Raw genomic sequence first — 23,739 nt, 5'->3', positions numbered from 1 at the left:
TTTCTGTAAAAGTACTTTTCTAGATTAATTCATGCAGGGTTTACAAACACACACAGACAATTTGGTTAAAAAAAAACTCTTTAATGATTGAGTCACCTCCTACATCGTTAACAAGTTGCACTGCTCTGTCTAATCAACAAGTGTTCATGTAAAAAGAGCAGAGTGGTTCATGTGATTAGATTAATATTAGCTCCAAAATGGTTCTTTTATAGAATCTTACAACTTCTCGACCTGGATCTTCAGCTGGTAGTTCAGGTGTATTTCTGCTTGTCAGCGGTCCAGTTTTGGTTTCTTCGCCTGTGGTTCAACCTTTGGGGCTGGGACACTTACACCAGGGATCTGAAATGAAGACGATTCACTTTCAAAGGGCTCGTAGATTTGAGTTAATTGAACAAATTCTGAAAAACAGCATGTGAAGCCACAGTTGTGTACCACTAGTTATGAAAGTGAAAGCCATGTTCGATTTAGTCAGTCCTTACCACAGGCTCAATCAGAGACATGCGGATCTTCTGGTGCTGAATATTGGAGGCATCCAGGCTGATGGTGACCTTCACCGTGTCAAATATGTGGAAGGTGTGCTGCTCCACGATCAGACTGGGACCCTAAACACACATTGAGGAGAGATCTTTAAAGCACAGCATCCTCTGATGATTTTGGTTTATCAGTGTTGATATAGCCAGCTTGTGTTTATACCGCTTCATCAAAAACAAGATGTGGAGCCGCCTTGTCTTTGGTGTCAAAGAAGACCGTTCCCTCCAGGCCAAACTTTGGGATGAGTACAATGATTGCGTTCTTCCTCACAAACAGAACAAAGCCCTCTTCATTCAGTATCCCTCGACTCTTGAAGAACAACTGGAAAGAGATCATTTGCATTATAAGCATGGATTTGCAGCGTGGGGTCTAATTGATTCTTTTACTAAAACATGTTAATTATTATTAGTGAACATTATTTTTACATAAACATAAACCAGGGTGTCCACATGTGTTTACCTGTGTATGGAAAGCCACTGATGCCCTCTGTGCATACTGGGACATTTTGTGTCTGTAGTTGAGGTTGTTGGAGAGAGCAGACTGCTTGTGTTTGTCCATCAAATCTGGGTAGGTACTGTCTGCGGCTATGGCCACTGCCAGCAGGCGGTGTACTATAATATCTGCGTACCTGAGCAGATGAAGAGGGAGAGGAAGAGAGGTGGTAAAGGTTTAGGGAGAAAAGAGGATTAATGTGGATGACATAAGGAAGTTAGTAAGAACTGTGCTGTGGTAGTTTCTCAATTGTGCTGTGCTTTGTTACGAATATCTATTTTCATACCTCCTAATAGGTGACGTGAAGTGTGTATAAATGGGTGAAGCGAGGCCGTAGTGGTGGAATTCGCTGTCCATGCCGGAGCAAAAGTAGACAGCCTGCATCATGCAGCGAGTGGCCAAGATGCGCAGTAGCGTGTTGAAGTATGGGAAGCCATCCACCTTGGCCCCATCAAGGGAGTCTGCCAACGCCTTGGCTGAATCTGTATGAATTTCCACATCCTGGAGAGAAAAGCAAACAAAGTGTTGACTCCTGAACATATAGTTAAAGAAGAAATCATGGGCATGGTCCATTTCTGCATGACCGTCCCTCTCCACTCACCTTGGACTTGGCAGCTTTGAGCAGGATGTCGTAGTTAGATGGAGGTGGTGGGGGATGTTTCCTCAGCATTGCACAGTCTGGAAATTCGTCGTAAATCTTCTGCGCAACTGAAATGTTGGCCAGCAACATGAACTCCTCTACCATGGAGTTCGTCTCCCTAAGAACCAAGAGATTGCTTTATTTGCATATGTCCGAAACGGACAGCACCACAAACTGAAAAGGCATTAAACAAAATGGGATTCTGTGAAGAAACAGGCTTCAAAAAGGATTCTGCAGAATGCTCCTTTTTGAAGTTACCTACATGAGTTCTTTGGTCTGGAGGTCAATGGGGTCGTGAGTTTCACTGTCGATGTGGAATCGGACCTCTAATGATGACAGGGTCAGCGCCCTGAAGGATACAAAATGCAACATAAAACACAACTCATGTTAAACATAGTCAATTTAAATATATAGCAGTGACCGTTATGATCAACTAAATGATGTTGTTGATTATTTCCTCATATCTCGCAGTTGCTTCTACAAACACTTTTGATTTGTATTTTTAAGTTGTTGTATAAACCAATAAGCAATTTCTGTCCATAGCATTCAAATGCACCATCCTACGTTTTCTTCTACCTCTACTACTCCTAACCTCTGGTCCTTACCCGTTCGCTATCCTCTGCTTCTTGAGGACTTTGGCTAGTTTGTTGAGACCTCGCAGGCTCTTGGTGATGTCATCATTTTTGGTGGCGTCATCGATCCTCATTTGGGCCTCAGCATAAGTCAAAGATGCCTGTAAAACAAGCAAACATTAAATCACACTTGGAAATATCAGGAATAGATAATGACAGCAGGTGGTAGTAGTCACACTTGGGATATGATTCACACATCAGCAACACACACACACACACAGTGTATTTTCAGTCATCGTATATCATGTGTTAGTACTTTACCTTGGAGTTAATGACACTTTTTGTAAACCGGGTCTTAAGAATTTCAGCCTTGTGGTTCATCTCCCAGATACATGAGAAAGCCAGCCTGGTCAAAAAAAATAGAATCAGGGAAACATTTTATCAGCATTCAGATAAATTCATACATTGGTTTATTCACTGACATATTTTGGGAGAAAAAGTAGCATTGATGGTATTGATGATTGTGTGAGTATGGATGTATGTTTCTCTAGTCCTCACCTTTCCACATTAGAGCGTAGAGAACAAAGATTGGAGCTGAGCAGCTCAGGAACCATATCGATCCTCTGAGGGACACAACATTAAACATTATTTAAGTCATTTTGGTGTCAAAGAGTCTTTTTAGGAATCAATCAATTTCTAAGGAAAGCATACATTTAACATAAAATACCCCAAATATCAACACAAGCCCCAACAAATAAAATACAATGCAGAACTAGCTGAAAACATGGCCAAAGTGTCAGATAGTCTACTACATTGTAAACAGGTTATCTTTTCACCAACTTTTTCCAAATGACAAGGCTTAATTAAGGGGGTCTTGTGAAACATGATGTTGGTAGTGAGGTTCCAACTGTGATGGTGTGGAAATGTTTTTGCTTACTTTGCCACACAAGTAGACAGTGGTGCCACGGTTCGCTGCCTCTTTGTCCATAGCGTTGCCAGGTCTGATGAAATGACTGACATCCGCGATGTGGACGCCCACCTACAAAACAAACAAATGAAATGCTATAGGCTCATATGAAATACAAACACAAATGTTCTTCTACTCTATAATGCATGTGTCCAGTATGTGCACCTCAAGGTTTCCATTTTCCAGCTCTCGGCAGTGCAGGGCATCATCTATGTCTGTACATCCAGGAGGATCAACACTGCACACTGTCAGATTCCTCAAGTCCTCTCTCTTCTGCATTTCCTGTTAAGCAACATCAAATTAAACTGTGATACTAATACTGCTAATACTGCTCAGCGTATCTCAAGAAAAGCTGTCATTACCTCTGGTGTGATGACCCACGGCATCTTGGGAAGGAAACTGAGCACAGCCTGTGAGAAGGCCTGGTGGGGGACGTCATGCTCCAGCAGCAGCACCTCCTGCTCTGTGTCCTTCACCCCTGCATCTCCCAAACTGCGCACAAAGTGACCCTAACGAAGAAGAAAAGACTTGATTTATCTCCGTGGACAGATTTAGTGTTTTTGTGCACGTTATTACGTTTCATGATAGAGAAATGCAATATTTCAAAAATGATCAATATTTTTAAGGTGAAAATGTAGGATTTCTAAGCTCTAAAGATTTGACAGTCTGAGGGTTCCAACTCACATTTGGATATCTGGAGTGTTTGGGCCAGCCATCGATAGCAACCATAATCCTCTGGCCTGCCAGCGTGGATGCCTGACGTGTTTCAATACGAATGCGTGGGATGCGGCGGTCTGCCGGGGTGAAAAGATGGCGGGTTGACTGTATCAAAAGAAAAGAAAAGAAATCGTCAACACTAAGGGCAACAAACAAGGAATTTCAAACCAAGCAAACCGTGTATGACAGTCTAGAGTTACCTCTTTGATTTGGGAGGCATTGAGCATGCCACAGAATGGCCTCCAGTTCCTTTTGATGATTCCCACTACTTTGCCTGTTGGCTTTCTGGCTGATTCAGCTGCTGATATCCTCAACTGCTCAGAAACACAGAGGAATGTGGAAATCAACAAGACACTTTAGCTAGCAAAGGCCAAATTGGGGTTGTCATTCAATTGAAATTTAATTGGTGGAAGACAGCACCCAGATACTGTCCAACCACGCCAGTAAACACCCTCCTGAATTGAATGTTGACTATAGCACTATAAGAAACAGCATACACCTCCTCCAACTGTAAGGAGAGCCAAAACCTGTCTAATTAGTTAAACCCAAACTCACAGCTTTCTCCTCCTCCTCTTCCTCCTCATCGTCGTCCTTTGCGGCGCCTTCATCCTGCAGCACGACTGAGGAGGGTGCCACCCACTGATTGCGCGGCAACAACTGCACAGCAACCACATCCTGGTATACTGCTCGGTTGAGGTTCTGGAGACCCTGGATGAGAACCTGGCAGCAAGCCAAACGCACAGTACCGTGCTTTTAACATTTGCATGTTTTCCTAATACTGACATTAACTCGTTAACTTACAGTACTCTAATTGGGAAGTTACATCTCAAAACAACATGACAAATTCTCACCAAAACCCTCAAGGTCTGATAGATTCTTCCAGATTATGAACAGAAAAACATTGTGCGTTCACACAGACAGACGCACCTCTGTGCTGTCTTCCCCCTCTCCCTGGACAAAGACCGTGGCCTCCAGATAGTTGTCCCTGCTGGCCCGAAAGGTGCCCTGGAGGAAAGAGCCACTCTTGATTCCTGCTTGGATCCTGGACAGAGGAAGGTGCTCTGGGAATAACACCTTACTGCTAGTGATCTCATGCTGAGAGAAGGCGAAAAAATTGGAAGGAGAAAAACACAAAAAAAGGAGGTAAAGACACAAATCATGTGATAGGGAATTGTATTTGTATATGTAAATAGTAGAGAATTGTTTAAGTGTTTACCTTGTCATCATTGGACAAAGCCAGACGATCCACAAGCTCGGGGTTCGCGATCAGACCCTTGATGTACTCCTCAACTAGAATGTAAGTGAACATCTGCTCATGACATTTGAAAGCATGCTAGTATCCAGAAAATACAGAGGAAGCTTCTACCTGCTGAAACATGGATGGTGGCTGAACCAGAACTGTAAACAGTCTGTCTGCAAGTTGTGGTATAATTCACAACAAGCAGAACGCTTGACATGCAGAGTGTTTTTGAACTGATGAAACAAAGTGCTGGTGTGCCCCATGAGACTGTCTTTGTCTGAACGAGGACCACTTACATCTGTACACCAGCAAGTCACTCTCCGCTGCCTTCTGCTTGTTCTCTTGATCATTGGTGAGGAGGACCACCTTGAGTCCGTCCTCTGTTGACTCAGACGTCTTGAGGTGCTGGCTGTACCATTTTGCCGCCACACGGATTGCACGGTCGTTGCGATTGTTGGCGCTCTCCCCTGGTTCACGTTCAATGAACGTCTCTCTGGAAGAGTAGAAATGACAAAGATGAATGTGTAAGGGTGACACAAAAAAAATGACAAAAACGTATGTTGTTCTTTTTACTATCATGAGGGAGGTCTGATAAGGAGATATTTGTGTTAAATGAGTAATAACAACATGCACCTGGGCATGTCATTGAATACTTTTACATGCTATTGCTTTTTACATATTACTACTGTGCATTTAAGATGTTGTGATGCAGCAACAAGGTCAGTGGTGTCTTTTTACCTGTGGTGCTCGTTGGTAAAGGTATAGAAGTTTTTCTCCTTCTTGTGTACGATATCCTTGAGGCGTTTATAGACTGGTGCACTGCGGTGGCGTACCTCCTGCAGCACAGTCTGAAGGATGATCACATTACGAATCACAGGGTCTTCCAATACGTCAATCTGCAGGACACGGACATTGTAAACATAAGAGTTATGAGAAACAGAGCTGTTCAGAATCAGTTGTATTTGTGTGAATAAAAAGGGACGTGATAATGGCCTAGAATCAGAGAATCACCATCATCTACATGTTAAACATCCACTGCAACTGGTCAACAGGCTGATAATACAGTCATGTAAAGACCAGGAAAACACACACACACACACACACACACACACACACACACACACACACACAGAATAGATAGTATATAGCTGTTTAAAAAGTAAAATATCAGCACAGTAACCAGGGGATACCATACTAATGTCTGTATTATCAAAATTCATGAGACACAATCCGGGGCTACAAGTCTGTATGAAAATTGCAGGTCAAGATACCTGGAAATCATCATATTAGACTGCTTGACGGTCAAAAGGTCGTTTTCAGTACACACATACAATTAGATATCCAAGTGTCAAACGCGTTTTACCTGGTGCAGCACAACATTCGTGTCAGGGATCAGATAATGTGGATAAGGGCACAGGTTGCTCTCGATCAACGCGTCTCCCTGCAGCACCGTGGACTCCTGTTTGCATTCAACGCAAACTTCACTTCCGCACCAAATATCATCTCTCAGATAATGCTCGCGCACTATCTTCATGACCCCACCCGACCGGGTCTTCTTCATGAAGGTTTTAGATTTCAGCATGATGGCGATAAAAACCTCAAAAGATTAAAATCCCAATGTTTTCTCCTACCATCTGATGGCAAGCAGGGAGTTAGCTGCCCATGTGTTGGTAGTGGGCCGACAATACCTTGCCAGAGATTCGATGAATACGGGAAGGCAGATTGTAGGTGTTCTTTATCAATATTGCACGTTGATATTTTTACTACTATTATTGAAGACAATACACTGGCACTGTGTGAAGAAATAACGATAGTTTGAGATTTGTATGTTAAAAAATAATAAGAAATGTATTTGACGTTAGTTTTGTTTGGCCATCAAATAGTCGTTCAATGAAAACAAAGCAGAGGAAGGCTGACGAGAGACTGCTTGGGCGAATGTATAGCGACCCCTGTATCTAGGAGGACATACTGCATGTATTTGCATCGTAACGAGTGGACGTTCGTTGTACTGCAGGTCCATTGCCACAGAGGGCGCTGTAGTCAACGTCACTTAACACCATCGCATTCGAGCCGTTGGCGGCTAGCAGGCTGCTCGGAGCGGGACCCTTAAAAGTAATAATATTTCACAGTAAGCTCTGGTCAGCTCCGGTGTGTCACGTAAACGGCGTATTGGGTTGTATATCGTATTTTCACGAGTATAAGGACACTGCTACTACGTTTAAAACGTGTATAATAGCTAGACTCGTGTACGGTCGGGATTTATTTACGGTTCTCTCTACTGCAAACTAACGTTAAAGTATCATATCGCGATGTCCGTTAACGCTTGATTAGCGCAGCAGACTTTTCTAATCCCCGTTTTAGTAGCTGCCTCGCATGCTAGCTAGTCGAAAAAGGAGAACAGAAAACAACAGAAAATGCCTCCCAAGAAGCAACAGCTGAGGTCGACAGCCGCCAACGTCTCCACCTCCCTGGACCTGGAGTCCGAGGATATCAGCCTGGAGACAACCGTGCCCACCACCGAGGACATATCCTCGTCCGACGAACAGCGGGACGGCTCCCAGAAGGTGACCCGCCAGCTGATCGAGAGGAAGGAGCTGCTGCACAACGTCCAGCTGCTGAAAATCGAACTTTCTCAGAAAAACCTGATCATTGACAACATGAAGGCCGACCATATGTCCAAGGTAGGAGGGAGGAAACATGCACGGTGTTTGTACGGGTGTTAACAGCTAGTTTGTGCCTCTCGTATATAATATTCTGACTTTATGAGAGGTTACCGCTATGTCATGCCCAACTGATAAAGACAGGGGGAGGCAGTAACTACCATTTCCAAAATGATCTTTAACGCAGTAATAGCCCTATGATTATTTCCATGCATGTGATTATACATGTCAGGCTGAGGAGCTGGAGGAGAGGTTGAATGATGCTCTACACCAGAAACAAGTTTTGGCCCTGAGACTGGACAGCCAGCTGAAACTTACTCAAGAGGAGAACAGGTGAGGAAAAGTGAAGTTGGGGATGGACAGTGAAATGCACTGTGGGAAAACTGCCATGCCATTGTAATGGTTGATAACAAAAGATTGTCATCACCAGGAAACAGCAAACTCTGCGTAAGCAAGAGATGGAGGCCATCCTGCTCAGGCAGCAGCAGCTAGAGGAGACCGACCGACAGCTGTGTGAGAACGCTGGAGAGCTGCGGAGGTCCCTCAGGAATCTGGACATCTCCCAGGACAAGTACCAGGAGCTCCGTGACCTCCCCGATGACAAAATCTCCATACAGGAATACGTAGCGGTGAGTATGGGGAAGCACTCCCTGATCTCTACACCACCTTGTTGGAACAACTACGATACAGTGCATGATGAATCTAACATGGTGGCCCTTTGTCTGTGTGTTTAGATGCGTTTTTATGAGGCGGTCGCTCCTCTGCGGACTCAGCTAGCTGACCTCAGTGTGAAGAGAGGCAGTTTGACTGAAGACCTGGATACACACAGAACCCAAATGAAGGCTTTGATGGAGGTACGGCACACAAGTATACAAGCTTATACTACACCTCCATGTTTATTTTTTTCACCTTTCTGTATGATTTCACATGCTTTAAAGTTACACACATTTTATCTCACTTATGCATTATTGTATTCTTTATATTTTGTTACCATTTTTTGTTTCATTTCTGTTGAAATCACAGACTGTGTAGGGCGTAAAGTTCAAATAACCATAACTGTTGAACAGCATAACAACAAGTCACTGCTTATTGTAACCTTTTTCCAGGTGTATTTGAGCTACATGTTTTGCTTTATTTAAACACTTAAGAGCGAACACACTTTAAACAAACACTTATTCTTCAGACAATGAGTCACATGTTTAGAAAACAGACAGGAAGAATGCAGAAAGTGTCAAGTGGGGCACTTACCTTTAACTTAAATGTGGAAGACATGTAAGCTAACGTTCTGTTCATACTAGACGGGTCAGTTACAGCGTTCCTGAAATGGTTGTTTCCTCAGCCTTCAGTGTTTAGAATGAGAGTCGTATAATTTACAAAAAATGCCTTCCAGTCAATCAAGTCAGTAGTTGCCCTTTAGGCGGAAATGACACATTGATGAGATCATGATGCAATGTGCTGTAGGCATGGTGAGAATTTGGAGGAAAAAAATGACATGACAATGGAAATCCTGAGACCCCTTGAGACTAAATCAGCATTGTTTAAATGCCTCAGCGTACCTAGACATAATTACTGTATAGGTGTTTGCCTTTGTTATCAGTTTCCTTTCCCCACTTAGAAACATCCAGCAGGTAAATTCAGTGCAAGTTTGCTTGTTTAAATTCCTGTCTGAAAAGATGTAGGGTGTTCATGAGTTAAAAAGCCTGCTTATAACATAGTGTATCTAATGTGAATACTCCATAATGAAAAAGTTGTCTGTTCATGCGTATATCCACAGAGCTACGAGGAGGAGCGGCGGCTACGTACTGAGCTGGAGTTGAGGAGCCAGAGACTGACTCTAGAACTAGCCGATACCAAACAGCAGATCCAGGAAGGAGACTTTCGCCGAGACAACTACCCTGCCATCAAACGGTGTGTGTGTGTGTGTGTGTGTGTGTGTGTGTGTGTTTGTGTGACACAATGAGAGATCGTACCTGCATGTTTGATGAGGAGGGTTCAGCCATCAAATTTTGACTCCATTTGAAGGCTGCTGTATAGTTTTGTAGATTGTGTTGTTTGAAGGATGCAGCACTTGAATGAGTCAGGCAGCCAAAAGTCTTTGTCTTTGTTTTTAAGGATAATCTGGAGAATATCTGATGTTTTAGGGATCATGAAAACAAAATCCAAAACAATTTTAGTCAGATCTAGTTTCCCCTGTGCCAGTTCAAATGTATCCTATTTAACGTTGTGATTTTATAGTGAACGTGACAACTTTGAGGCAGAACTGAAGGAGTTAAAGAGAAGATTTGAGACACTAGACTTGACTCACACTGCAGTGACCAGAGAGAGGAACACACTCACTAAAGAGGTGCTTCACACACATCTGCACAAACACACATACACACTCTCACAGTATATTTTGTGTTGAAATACTCACTGAAGTTTCTTTGGGTATAATGTCATTGTAATATTTCTCTTCTTGCCCTCCAGGTGGCGACATTGCAGCAGTCAGTGACTCTCCTGCAGAAGGACAAGGAGTACCTACACAGGCAGAACATGGAGCTAAGTGTCCGCTGTGCACATGAAGAAGACCGCCTGGAGAGGCTGCAGGTCCATGGAGTTCATCAGCTACGACGCTCATCTTATATAACAGACATTCAATAAGGAGGAGTCTTCTAATGTGCTCTCATTTCCTGATTCTGTGTCCAGGTGCAATTAGAAGATGCAAAGAAGGCGAGGGAGGATGCCTATGAAAAATATGTAGCATCCAGGTTAGGCTCTGCTGTTTTACACCAGTCACCAGCAGCAGATATTCTAGTGTTTTTAATGTGGGAGACCTACCCTGTGCAAAAATCCCAACAATGATGTTTCATCTGCCAAATGGCATTATGATCCAGTCAGTTCATAAAAAAAACAAAAAAAAAAAACAATCTCTTCATTACAGAGACCACTATAAGTCAGAGTACGAGACCAAGTTGAGAGAGGAGTTGGAGAACATCCGGCTGAAAACCAGTCTGGAGATAGACAATCTGCAGAGAACCTCCAGGGAGATGTACGAGAGGGAGAACAGGTATCAATCTTTTTTTTATATAACGCCTTAGAAATTATATACATGTATATATTTTTGTAAAAAATATAAATAGATCTCAGGGGTGCTATTTAAACCAGAGGAATTTGCATTTTCTTTCTCCTCGTTTCAGACAAGACCACAACACCACGTTGTGTATCTAAAAACAGAAGTCAATTCACGATGTTCATTCTCAATAATCAAGTGCAGCTGTGGCCTGTAATTTTATTGCAGGAAGCTGTGTTTTCATTCTTATTTATAAACTGGAGCAACGGGGAAGAGATGAACTGTGCACACACCAGAATAAGTAAAGACAATTTCTAACCTGGTTTTTTGTTTTCAACCGCACATCTAGTTTAATCAGAAACTGTAATAATGAATTCTTATGCTTATTATTTAAGAAGAGGAAGAACTCTCAAAACAGATTCACAGGAGCATCAAAATAAAAGGAAATACCAACATAGCGTCAAAAGACTAAAGAATTTTTAAATTATTAACGCCATAACTGAACACGCTGATTCCTTTGTACTGCATACTGTGTGCGTGTATTTGACAGGAACTTGCGTGAGGCCAGAGACAATGCAGTGCTGGAGAAGGACAGAGCCCAGGCTGCTGAGAGAGACACCCAGTCCAGATACGACCAAGTGCTGGAACAGTGAGTTTGACCATTCATTCTGTTTTTTCTTTGAAACTTTGACGTTGTTATCTAGCCACACAGATGAATTATATTTGTTTATCATAAAGGGGATTCTATTCACATCGTTTGTCGAAAGACAAAGACAGAAAACACAAATCTGAATAGATAAAACCAAAACTATATGCAAAGTTAGATGACTGGAAGGGAGATAGTAGTAGTTTTTGCAGTTTTATGTTGTTTCTTTTTAGCAATTTAATGTTCCAATACATATCATTATTTAAATAGGGTTTAAAGTGGGAACCAACGCTTTGTCATTGTATTCACCATTTCTCAAATCTTCAGCAGCGACCTGCAGACCAAGTTGGGCTTGACCCTTTTAGATACTTTAGTGAATAAATAATTAAGACATGGTTTATTAAGCAAAACTCACCGTTTGACAGCTCTATTGGCCTTTTGGAAGTTTCTTAAATGTAGGTCACATCCTGGATGCATTCTTAGTAGGCGGTATATACCATGGAAGGAACTTCACCTGAGGGCAACTGTCAAACTGTCAAGAAATCAAAGGCAGTTTAGTGCATTTTTTTGTCATTGTCAACCATGTATGAAATTGAAATATGGCTTTGTGGTTAACCACATCATTCCTGATTTTTTGTAGTTTTAGCTTCAGCTTGTGTATGGAGGTGCCTAAAGCCAAATCATGTGATATATATTTTATAGCAGCACATTGCTGTGCTTATTTGTGACTTGTTTTTATAAAACTTAATGTTATACCATAAGCTTACATTCAGAGTACATTTACATTTACATTTAGGTCATTTAGCAGACGCTTTTGTCCAAAGCGACTTACAATAAGTACATTTGTCAAAAGAAGGAAACAAGGAAACCACAACGTATCATTGCCGATAAAGTAAGAGCTAAGAGAGTATTTTCCTGGAGTTTGTTGTTGCTGTGATGCTGATGTGTGAGCCAGCACAGTCACGTCTTTAGCCCATGTTGTGGGAGCTGCAGGACTGCGGCGGCTGTGGTTCACTTTCTCTTTCTAAAGATCACATGAATGCCTTGCTGTAACTGTGGGGTCAGAACGTCACATAGAAGTCAGAGTTCACTGAAGGTCAGTTTAGCAGCAACTGGTGTCACTGGTCTGGTCATATCCCCATTCAGCGGTGAGGTTTGAACATTTTAAAGGACCGCTCACACCGTGTTCACTCCGCTACCCTCCGGTAAAAAAACCACGCAGGAATATATAACACTTATCCTGAAGCAACCCGTCTCCTAAATGCTTCACTTGTATAAACAAGCACATGCACCTAAACATGTCACTTTAAGGCCACGAGCCATCTGGTGACACTATTGTATTTATTGTTTGGTTACTGTATTGTAATCGTGTCAGTGGGTTTATGTTGCGTGTGCTCTGTGATTATATGTTTTTTTTGTTGAGCTCACTGAAACAAATTCCAAATCAACTGCGGTCTTATGTGAATCAGAATCTTAAAAGTCTTAAGGCTGCCTGCCTTTTGGGAGGGATGTACTTTAAACGCAGGTTGAATGCAAAGTGAGACGGGAAACTGTGTGGTACCGAAGACTACTTAGATGCTGAGGAAATCCCTTTAAACTGTGGGTAAGGAATTTAAATTGCTTCTTTAGACATGCTTTTTTTCTTCTTTTCTTTTTTTGACAAAGCTGATGTCCTTTTGTTTTATTCAGATCTATCATATTTAAATGTAGTGCTACTTTTTAGTCATGTCCCCAGTCCCAAACATCCTTTTAGTGATTTGTTTCCAAGTTGCTATTCACTATCTCTGCCCCAGGCAACAATGCTCATCTCGGTATAGCCTCGAAAGGTGCCTTTGGGTCATGGCCTTGTAGGAAGTTTCAAATCTTGCATGGAAATTGCAACAGATAAATTGTGAGCTTATCTGCACGCACAGTCGCACACACATACTTTAAGGCAGCATTTATTTTTTCCTATTGGAGGTATTTCAGTCATATTCCTGAACAACGTACCCTGTTTTTTATTCTATATATTTCTGCTGCATACATACACGTCTGTCTATGAACAAATTATGTGTATTTGCTTCTGATATTTCTAATCACACACCCATGTTGGAAACATTTTTTTATGTTTTTGAAAGGAATTGTGTAGAAAAACACGTCTAGAAACTCATCTTTCAGTACTTAGGGCATTTTTTCTTATATTTTAAACTTCATTTAACAATATTGTATCAGCAACAAACAGACAGAGGCACAAGTACACACACAGCCACAGCAGCAGCAGCAGCAGCAGCAGCAGTAGCTGTAGTAGTGTCCCTGTCCTGGGTTACTACTACATACCAGTCATTTCTCTAGATCCAAACCACCAGCTGTTGGTCTTTCCATACACACACACACACACACACACACACACACACACACTTCACTCTCTCTCTTTCTCTCTTTCTCTCTCTCTCTCTGCTGCGATCACATTCCCTCTCTGCGTCGCATCGCAAGCCAGCAACGACAGATGCTAGCCACAAGCCCTTAACCCCTAACCCCACGCATGCCCCTATTTTTGGGGCAAAGAATGAGGTGGACAAGCTTGAAATGGCGTCAGATGATTGTAGCATAGAGGACCAGCTTGTATCTCAGTGCTGGCTAACTGGCCAGTTACGTCCATCAACTCGTCCAAAACAAAGACACAGAATTGAGTACGGTTTTCCATGTTCACCACTCTATCAGACCCCAAAAAGTGTTGTAATGAAATTGCCTTTGGGGAGCCCACCTGAATTAAGTGCTCTGTGGCAGTAAATATTGCCATTAAAATTGTCTTTTGAAAATACAGAAAAAGACCGTGGCCCACTTCACTCGTCTGGTAAAGTAAGCTACATTTTTTAGGAACGTTTTTCTTATTTGCGTCTAGATTGCAGCCCCCATTAATAAAAGAAGGCAATGTCGACCATGTGTACATGTCTGTCACTGTGAGCACTCAGCTCAGGCCCGCGCTCCATGGATGATGAAATCCTATCAGGTCAACTGTAATCGAGAGTTATTAATATTATCCAACCAACCTCCATGGTTTAATAGAGTCTGTGTTGGTGCTTGAAAGCTGCCCAGGGAATAACAGTGGGGTCTGCATTGCCTGTCTTTTTACTTTTAGCGCAACGGCAAATGATTATTTTCACTTTCTGTTGATTATTTATTTAAATTAATCCATTAACTGGTAAGGGTTTAAAAAAATCTGAAAATATTGAAAAAAAGTCCTTCATAATTTCCCATAAAATATTTCTTTGAGTTACTTTGACCTGCTGATACTCAATCATGATGTAAAACAGAGCAAAGGAGAAAAATCTCTAACTGTATTTTGGGAAGGAAGGATTAACAGATGTTTGGCTGCCTGATAAATGACTTAAAACATCAATCTTTTATCTGAAGGTAAAATGCTTTTAACTGTCCCTTTGTTGTATGAAAGCGTCATCACACACATTTACGTAACAAGACTTTGACTTAAAGCAGAACTGCGCCATCTGGAAACTGTTGAGATAATATGTAGAATACACTCAATATCTTCTTTGCTAAACATTTATGTCGAAACGCATTTCTCTTGCTGCCAAATAGAATCATCAAAAAAGCAAACAAATATTGCTGCGAGTGTCATTAAGAAATACTCCTCTCTTACCAAATGATTTCAGGCCTGCTTTCCTGCCTGGTGACTTATGGTGTTCATTGTGCAAGGCACGCTAAACAGTCCCTTTTATGCCAATTTCCAAACATGTGATTGTATCTATATAAGCAAATACATTGCAAAATTTGATTGAAACCACCAGACATGCCTGAGCTCAACCAGGGGCCCAGACTTGAGTTCTGTTATATCTTTCTGCACCAAAACACATTAACTCCCTCATTTAACACACCTACTCACATTTATATGGAGTGAGTCGTGTGCCCACAGTCGATGCTCAAACCGTGTGTCTCTATCTACGCAGGTATCGTCGGCTCCAGCTGGGTACCGACGGCCGGGTTGCAGAACTGTCCAACCAGGCCAAGCTGCACTCTTTTGAAGCTGAGCGCGCTGAGATGGTCAAGGAAGAGACCGCTAAGGCCTTGGCCCAGTGCCAGATGGAGTGTGAGAAACAGCAGAAGAAACTGGAGGTACTCTAAACAGGAAAACAATAAAAATCGTCCTTTCATTTAAATGTGTTCCTCCTTTTTTGTTTACACAATGATCTTGTACAATTTGAGGAAATTTTTTTATTTTTCAACTGGCCACAACAGAAATAATTTCTGAAATTTCTGACATTGACTATCTTTCTCCTCTAACTGCTCCTTCTTTTCTCTCTCTCCTCTCCCTCCCTCCAGCTCCTGACCCAGGAGTTTTACAGACTGCAGTCGTCATCAGAGAAGCGGTTGGCGGAGATGCACGCTCAGAATGCCGAGCAGGCGTCTCGGCTCGAGACGTATGAAAAGCTCGAGCAAGAGTTGGACCAAGTCACCATGCAGGCTGCTGAAAGTAAGGACCGTACTCATTACATTACACACATTACGGTGAGGTCAGAAAGATAAAAGCACAAACGGGCACTGCTTCCCAAATGCTTTGGTCTGGCATCAGAGAATGGGTGTAATAATATTAACAGATACCATCGTAGGGGATTAAGATCTAGGGGACAATAATGGAAAGATTAGTAATTGCTGTTGTGGAGCTGTAATGGCCGACCTTGTGACAGAAATTAAGGAGATAAGAAATGTGTTGTTGAACATAACCGAATTGTAATACAGGCTTGTCTGGTAGTAACAAAATACTAACACAGGACAAATGAAAACTAAGCATTGCCACATTGTTATTAAAATGGACACTACTCCAAAAAATCAAGGGAACGCTTAATCATCACAAACTTCAGGGGAAATTAATCAATTTCACCTGCTTTGGTGCAAATGAATGTGACAACAGGTGCAATGGAGAGGCAAAAGCAAGAAAACCTGTGCTCTGTGTCAAAGTCTGTGGCTGCAAAGGACCGCCACAGACTGTCCAGGAGCTCATCGATGCCCTGATTGTCCTGGGGGAACTCCTCCCAGACCTGGGTCAGGGAGGAGATCCTGCAGGACACCGTCCGCTGACTCATCAGGAGCAGGCCAGATGTTGTCGGGAGTGCATACAGGCAGACGGGAGCCAAACACGCTACTGAGTCACATTATGAATACCGTGACGAAATTCAAACAAGTTGGATCAGCCTGTGATTTAAATGTTCGGTGTGATTATGTGATTATGAATCCAGCCCTGAGTGGGCTGATGATTTTGTTCTCAACAAGTTATACAATGTACATCAATAATAGTAGTGTTCCCTTAATGATTTTGAGCAGTGCATTTAGACAGTAATTGTTGTTCTTTCTTTTGCCAGTTGAGAATGAAGAGGAGGCAGAGAGAGTTCTGTTTTCATACGGCTATGGAGCCAATGTTCCCACAACGGCCAAAAGACGACTAAAACAGAGGTACAGCACATGAGAGAGGAGAACACATTGTACGAGATGGCTCTAAAAAACCCTGGAATTTGCTCACATCACACCTGTGTATGCTTTCTGCTGAATATACTGTATTCATTAAGTAGACATGCTAATATAGTACGAGTTAAATTGATATGTTAGTTTGCTGACATATAAAACAGATATTGTTTTTTCTGCCGACCATTATGGACAGATTTGGCATCACAACTGGTGTGATGCTGCATTTTAACCCCACACTTTGAATACGATTCATGCATTTGCCGCCAAAAGCAGTCATTCATCCCAACTGTTTATATCAACTGTAGGGTAAACAACGCGTACACACTAGTGTAAACTTGCTGGTGTAATAATGATTTGGAACTTCCAAACCTTTTTGTTTGTGCAGCGTTCACCTGGCCCGCCGGGTGCTGCAGCTCGAGAGGCAGAACACGTCACTGAGGAGAGAGCTGGAGAGACACAAGTCACAGACAGGACAGATATCTGAAGAGGTAAACACCCACAGAGCATTCAGGTGTGTGCCTGCCCGGGGACCATGACGTTTTTAAAAGAGCGTTTATATAACGTAAAAGAAAAAACAACTCAAAGCACTGCAAGTCGGCACCTGCATCACAAGTTTGTTTTCCCACTATCACAAATCTCCTACAGCAACTCAGATTATGGTTATTCTACAGCTTGGCTATCAAAGCCGTGTGATTTATTTCAGCTATTTTCTACCTCTCTCTCTGATGACATAACATAGTCATTACCACGGAGCCAAGATCGGTGGCTCTTCTCTCTCAACACCCAGCATTTACTTCCAAACACGATCGCACGACACTCCGCTGTGAAAGTCAACGGCGAGAGCAGAGCTTATCGCTGGTTTAAAGTCTGGTCGGTCACCACACGTATCATCATGCACATTTCAGGGTTCCCTAATGAGAGAGCCCTCTGCCTTTTATTTTCTAAAACTTTGGTCTGAGTTTAACAATGGTCCCGGGGGTTCTCTGAACCTTTTTTTTTTTAAAGCCTTGCCCAGAAAATAGAGCAGACAACTCGCACCTCATATGGAAGGGCCAGAAGTTTGTCTTAGTACCTGTCATACTTGTTGGCGCAGTGGGAAACAGTGCCAAAGACTGTGACGGCCACGCTCTTCACTCTCCCAACAACCCAGCAGGCCAATCATTGAGGCTTTTGTTGTGTTTGGCATATGATGTGCATGTGTGTGCAACGCCGAGACTTGTGTGTTTTGTCTGAGCGTGACTGGGTGTGAACCTAAGTCACATGTCTACCACTCATGCCCTGATGCTAACAATCATCCAATAGGGTTTGACACTATGAGAGTGACAGCTCTGGCAACCAGTGTGCTTGCTTTATTTTCTTACTCATTTTCTTATTATAATCTCAATGAGAGGAGCGATTGTGCAAGATAACATAGAGAGGCCGGGCAGGTTTGTGACTAAATAAGCCGGCCATTCAACTGTCAACGGTGTGACTGACTGGCACTCATCTGGAATGCCTCATTATTCATCGAGCGTGAAAGAAAAGGCTGAAAAATTATACTTTTTATTCACTAGAAAGGGTGTTAACCACTTAACCACCCACGCAGATGCTCCACCCACTCACCCAGCTAACTACTGGCTGGCCGTAAAAGTGGTTTAATGTGTAACACCCTAACTTTATCTATTGTTTCGCCGATTGTAAGCACGATACTGACCGAGTAAAAAGTGTAATACACACAGTACATTCAAACGTTTTCATAGCTTGTTAAGTTTGTGAACATTCACTTTATGTCTTCATATGAATACTTTTACATGTTTATCCAAAGGACACATACCTTCATAAAAAGTCACCTTTATGGGCGACCCTGTATGACATCAGAGATAATGAAATCTTGGCTGTGGTTGTAACTTCAAGAGTCGGTCATATATATCAGACAGAATTGCTCTTTTTTATAACTTAAACTGTGTATAAAGTCATTTTTAAATTGGAAATATTCCTATTTTAAGAAAGTTAGTCTAATAAATATGATGACAGATGTTCTCTTTTTGTTGTATCATGTGTGACTCTCCACAGTCTGTGGACCCATACAGCATGTGAAAAAAATGTACACTCATTAGTCTCAGGTGTATCATTAAGTGAGGTTAAAAAAAAAGGAACCTCAGTCGACCCTGACTTGGTGTAGATGATGTATTTTTACTCATAATTGCTCAGTTGTGCACATATGTGTGTTGATCCTCAGTTGTTAGCAGCCAACCAGCTGTTACAGCAGACACAGCAGCCCTATAGCTACCTGATCGAGACGGTGAGACAAAAGGATAAACAGATCATCACGCTGAAGGAGCGTCTCACCTCGGTTGAGGACGATGTCAGGTACATGTACAGAACAGACCAGAGCATACAGCAACACATCTATACAAAGAGGAAGGGAACTTAAAAAGACAAGCATTTGTTTTTAATTTGAGGCAATTAAAGCTTTTGCCTTGCCTGCCAAACGTCTTTCATTAGTTACATTTTGTATCTTGTAATTTACTTATCATGGCAGCAGGCCATACCACCCCACCCTTGATATACATCCCTATCTCTCCCCATGTCCTCATCTGTACCTCTCATAGATAGCTTATTACGGCTTTGTGCAAATCTGCATGTGTGCATGAGTTTGTCTATGCTCAATAAGAGAGTTTCTCACATCAGCACACATGTAGCTTCCTGGCACGGACCTAAATCTCTCCTGCACCACCCCTCCCCCCTCTGTATTTTAACATGAGGAATATGCAAACTGACAGACAGCAGGTTTTCTCTTGCTGCTCTCTACCACTGAGCTCTCACCTGGGGCAAGCAGCAGAGCGAAAAAAATCCTTTAAAAGCCCCATAAGCTCCACAAACCTCCCTATCTGACAGATATATTGAAGTCTTCCTGTGGCTATGCAGTGCAATCTCTTTAACATCAGAAACACAGACTCACCAATTCATGTACTACAGTCTCTCTCTCTTAAATATTAATTGTATTCACAGTTTGTTTGGTGATATTCAAAATTGACAATAACAAAAACAACCATGTCTCTGCAGAGGAAGATATCAGGCCATAAGACGAACATGTTTAATATTTTTGTCTAGAGTTCTCAGCTGCTGTTTAAAGATTTGCAAGACGATCACCCCTCATAATCAGTGGTTAACATGATATGAACTGCTGTTGAGTTTTGATTAAGTTAACGTCATTGTCATCTCACCAATGTTAAATGCAAACGTCAGCTGCTGACAGGTTAGTTCACTTTAACTATAACGTTACCATTAACATAAAACAGTCAGACATTATTTAACTGGTTATGATAAACTTGTCCCAAATTCATTCCCAAATTAGTTTTCAACCTCCCTGATTGTATTTTTTCTGACGGTAAAGGGACGTCCTTCAACTTGAGCCCCGCTCTTCAGCTTATATCTCCAAAACTAGGCAACTCACACCAAAACAATCTTGACCGATACATAGCTCTACAGCAAAGATTAAAAATATTATGATTTTATTTTTGGGTGAACCGACCCTTTAAAATCTGGTGTGTGTGTGTGTGTCTCTCTCTCTCTCTCTCTGCCTGTTTTTGGGTGCAACACCAGTTCCCTGAGGAAAGAACGGACCGCACTGCAACAAGTGAAAAACAACATGGCTGCCGATCTGGAGAGACTCCTCAACCACCAAGAGGTATGCATGAAGAAGGTGCTCGCTGTTGTTTTTGATGTTAGCTATTTGATGTATTCCACTAGGATGGAACGTAGTTCATTCAACGGCTTTGTACTACAGTACATCGGGTTGTTTCAAACGGGCGAGGAACAGGAAATTCCAGCAGAACCTTCCTTTTTGAAAATAAAGATTTATGAGTAAAACCAACACAACGAGTACAGCCGTTGATGTAACTGCTAACCGCGCTGCTAATCCGTTCTTCTGTGCAAAGGCACAGATTCAACCATGCCTCTTCTCCAGTTTTCAAACTAGTAAAAAATGACAACCTTTGTTATTGTGGCTGAAACTAAGGATTATTTTCATCAATGACTAATCTTTCAATTATTTTTTTGATCTATCTATATAATTGTCAAATAATAGCTGACTAATTTTTCCATCGGTCAAGTAATCCAATGTTGTCGGACTGTTTTTTGTCAACGACCCCTAAACTCACACAAATTATACTGCGGACCCCAATTTGATTGATTTTGATTTTGTCCCAGGATCCCCAGTCTACTTCAGAAAGTATATGCTTGACACACATACATTCTGTCTTGTGTTACTCATGGATGGAATTATAGCAGAAAAAACTTCCCCTTTTTGCTGGCGGCCCCCTCAAGGAGCCATGGGGGTCCCCAGCACCCGCTTTGAGAAAGACTGAGCTGGTCGATAAATCAACTAATCGTCACAGCTCCAAAACAAAAATGTAATTTCACCATGTTGCAATGCTTCCTTCAAGATTGCGTATGCTTGTATGTACGTGCGCGTGGGAGTGCCCCCCCCCAACCAGCCGTTTGCCGGTTTGAAGTATGTGCCCTGTCACAGACAGCTGTTCCTCAGCCTGGCTGTTTGGGATGCCACCGGTGTGCATGTGTGTTTTTGTGTACGTGTGTGTGCTCGTGCGTGTGTGTGACATGCCAGGGCTCATGTCCTCGGGGGTGATAAATAGAACCGTGAAATGGTCCAGAGTCCTCCCCTCTGCTCTGCTGCCACCCCTGCAGACCCTTGAGCTTGTTGAGCTTGTTGAGCTTGTTGAGCTCGTTGAGCTTGTTGAGCTTGATGCAAGTTGTCCCATAGTTGGCGTTCAACAGACAAGTGTGTTATCAGAAAGTGGTGATAAAAATTCCTGAAAACCAGCATATTTAAGCAAATGTTTCACAAAAAATGTTGAAAAGGTATTATAAAATATACAATTGTTGGCATTATGGAAAATCAGTCATACAAAATATTTGTAATACATTTATAAGATGAATGTTAAGTTCATCCTTGTTTAACAACATTTCTGTCAAAATGACTTGGTGATTTAGTTGAGATCTTGAGTTACTTCTCATAAAGATCCCTGTTTATTGTTTTACCCTCGTTTTCACATACTTATTTTCATGAACTATGTGAATTTCCAGGAGTTAGCAGTGATGAAGCAGGTCCTGATCAGCATGCGGTCCAGACAGGGAGACGCTCTAAACCTGTTGGAAATGGATAAAACGGCTCTGAGAACCTCGGGTGCAGGAAAACATCAGTCCAAACGTATCAACAGGACCTCAGAAGAAGAGTCGCCAAACAAACCCAAACCCACCGTGTTTGTAAGTGTCTGACTTGGCAACACCCTTTATATGAGTCACACCACCTCAACCTGCCTGGACAGAGGCGCAGACAAAGGAGCAAGAGAGGGCGACACGAAAGTTTAATTTGAGCTTTTCATTGAGCTGAGCAAAGACATAGTTATAAATACTCGAATCACAAGAACGTGAAATAGGTGAAAATATCTTAAGAATTCAAGCAAGAGCTCCTGCTGGAATGCACTTCATTCTTCTAACCAATGTTTTCCTTTCTTTTTCTTTCATTTGTAGACCAACAAAGAAGCTCCCGACTGGTACAAAAAGACGAAGCAGAAACCCAAATGAACGTTAATTTCTGTTGCTATTTATTGTCACTCAGGGTTTTATTATTTCATCGAGGCTTTTCAAATGTCAACTTTTGAAATACAAAAGCAGAAACTGCTACTAGTGTCCGAGTGCTTTGTTGTTCTCATCCTTAGTTACATATTGTTCAGAGAGGATAAATTCCCAGCGTACTGGTCCAAAACCAGAGGTATTACCTTCCACAGGGTACACATTCCTAGCTAACTGACCGCCCAAAAATTCCTCTTTCTTGGCAGTGGTCTATTTTATTAGGTCTGTCTATCATTATTTTCTCATTTTTTCCAGGTTTGCAGATACTGGTGGCTACAGACAAACAGCATTGCAGGAACCTTAGCCTCTGATTTGCACGAGCTGGGGCTCCTTTGGCTTTAAATATAGACATAGTAGGCATACCTTTATCATTTCAGACATGTTCTTATTGGTGTCATATTAAACTCGACCAGAGGAGTGCTTCAAAGCAGTTTTGAGCCTATTGATACATTGCTTTCTTTTCCTGTTTCATGAAATAGCTAGAAAATGTAATATTTTCTAATTTGCTTAAAAAACAAAACGATGTGTATCACTTGTAAGACGTAGCAATTTTTCATACAAACTGAGTTTCTGAGTTGTCATAGCAGAAGGCATTTAAATTAATAAAAAATGTGATGAAGTGTGATTTTAAACACCATTTGTGTTCATGGTACATAGAAGTCCTGCCTAAAATATATATTTAAAGTCCTTCACATATTAAAGGAACACTCTACTCCACCAATTGTGCATATAAAGTTCAGTTTACTTGTCGGTAGGAGTGCTACTCAACCTGTGAAAATGGTTGAATATGTGTTCTGTGGAGGAGCTAAACTCGTCAAATACATCAGTTTGATTACGTATTGTAATACCGGTATATATGTTTTATATATGTTTGCATTATATAGGTATAGATAATATACATACATAAACATATATATATATATATATATATATGCACGCAAACAAGTACTGAGCATTAATAACGTGTTATAAACCATTTATTACATGTTTATGAAGTGATTATTCATGTTTAATAGAGTGTTAATAACTTGCTGTTCACCACAAAGGGAAAGTTTCTGCTTTTATATATATATGTATAGATACACTATTTATATATGTATATATAATATGTATATAATCATATTTATTTAT

General features: G+C 41.7%; 2 protein-coding genes across 2 annotated transcripts; one reads left to right on the top strand and one right to left on the bottom strand.

The window, feature by feature from the left end:
• Positions 1–67: 67 nt before the first annotated feature.
• On the bottom strand, positions 68–6,826 carry dis3 (DIS3 exosome endoribonuclease and 3'-5' exoribonuclease). The gene is made up of 21 exons (XM_084021230.1): positions 6,523–6,826; positions 5,898–6,055; positions 5,456–5,652; positions 5,136–5,209; positions 4,847–5,014; positions 4,475–4,639; positions 4,120–4,233; positions 3,887–4,024; positions 3,565–3,711; positions 3,368–3,484; positions 3,173–3,274; positions 2,794–2,858; positions 2,557–2,641; positions 2,269–2,396; positions 1,926–2,012; positions 1,625–1,781; positions 1,310–1,524; positions 991–1,159; positions 694–852; positions 480–602; positions 68–339 (listed from the first exon to the last, which is right to left on the bottom strand). The coding sequence occupies exons 1-21, from the start codon at positions 6,739–6,741 to the stop codon at positions 271–273; spliced, it is 2,856 nt and encodes a 951-aa protein (XP_083877356.1). The 5' UTR covers positions 6,742–6,826; the 3' UTR covers positions 68–270.
• A 432-nt stretch (positions 6,827–7,258) lies between these two features.
• pibf1 (progesterone immunomodulatory binding factor 1) lies at positions 7,259–23,156 on the top strand. The gene is made up of 18 exons (XM_084020646.1): positions 7,259–7,840; positions 8,052–8,152; positions 8,250–8,448; positions 8,554–8,673; positions 9,594–9,727; positions 10,055–10,163; positions 10,286–10,405; positions 10,505–10,566; positions 10,740–10,865; positions 11,419–11,517; positions 15,459–15,624; positions 15,832–15,982; positions 16,869–16,959; positions 17,357–17,459; positions 19,190–19,320; positions 20,557–20,641; positions 22,060–22,239; positions 22,507–23,156. Exons 1-18 carry the CDS (start codon positions 7,574–7,576, stop codon positions 22,558–22,560), a joined length of 2,298 nt encoding a protein of 765 aa, XP_083876772.1. The 5' UTR covers positions 7,259–7,573; the 3' UTR covers positions 22,561–23,156.
• The last annotated feature ends 583 nt before the right edge of the window (positions 23,157–23,739 follow it).

The sequence above is a fragment of the Eutrigla gurnardus genome (genome assembly GCF_963514095.1).
Source record: "Eutrigla gurnardus genome assembly, chromosome: 11".
NCBI lineage: Eukaryota > Metazoa > Chordata > Actinopteri > Perciformes > Triglidae > Eutrigla > Eutrigla gurnardus.
This window is presented reverse-complemented; position numbering and strand designations above follow the sequence as displayed.

Excerpts from the sequence above, each read along its gene's own strand:
- dis3 (XM_084021230.1), bottom strand. The coding sequence starts at position 6,741 with ATGCTGAAATCTAAAACCTTCATGAAGAAGACCCGGTCGGGTGGGGTC. Across the intron at positions 4,234-4,474 it reads AAGAGGAGGAGGAGAAAGCT|TTGAGGATATCAGCAGCTGA; the intron begins GTGAGTTTGGGT and ends GTTTCTGAGCAG. Across the intron at positions 603-693 it reads ATCTTGTTTTTGATGAAGCG|GGTCCCAGTCTGATCGTGGA; the intron begins GTATAAACACAA and ends ATGTGTGTTTAG.
- pibf1 (XM_084020646.1), top strand. The coding sequence starts at position 7,574 with ATGCCTCCCAAGAAGCAACAGCTGAGGTCGACAGCCGCCAACGTCTCC. Across the intron at positions 7,841-8,051 it reads AGGCCGACCATATGTCCAAG|GCTGAGGAGCTGGAGGAGAG; the intron begins GTAGGAGGGAGG and ends TATACATGTCAG. Across the intron at positions 22,240-22,506 it reads AACCCAAACCCACCGTGTTT|ACCAACAAAGAAGCTCCCGA; the intron begins GTAAGTGTCTGA and ends TTTCATTTGTAG.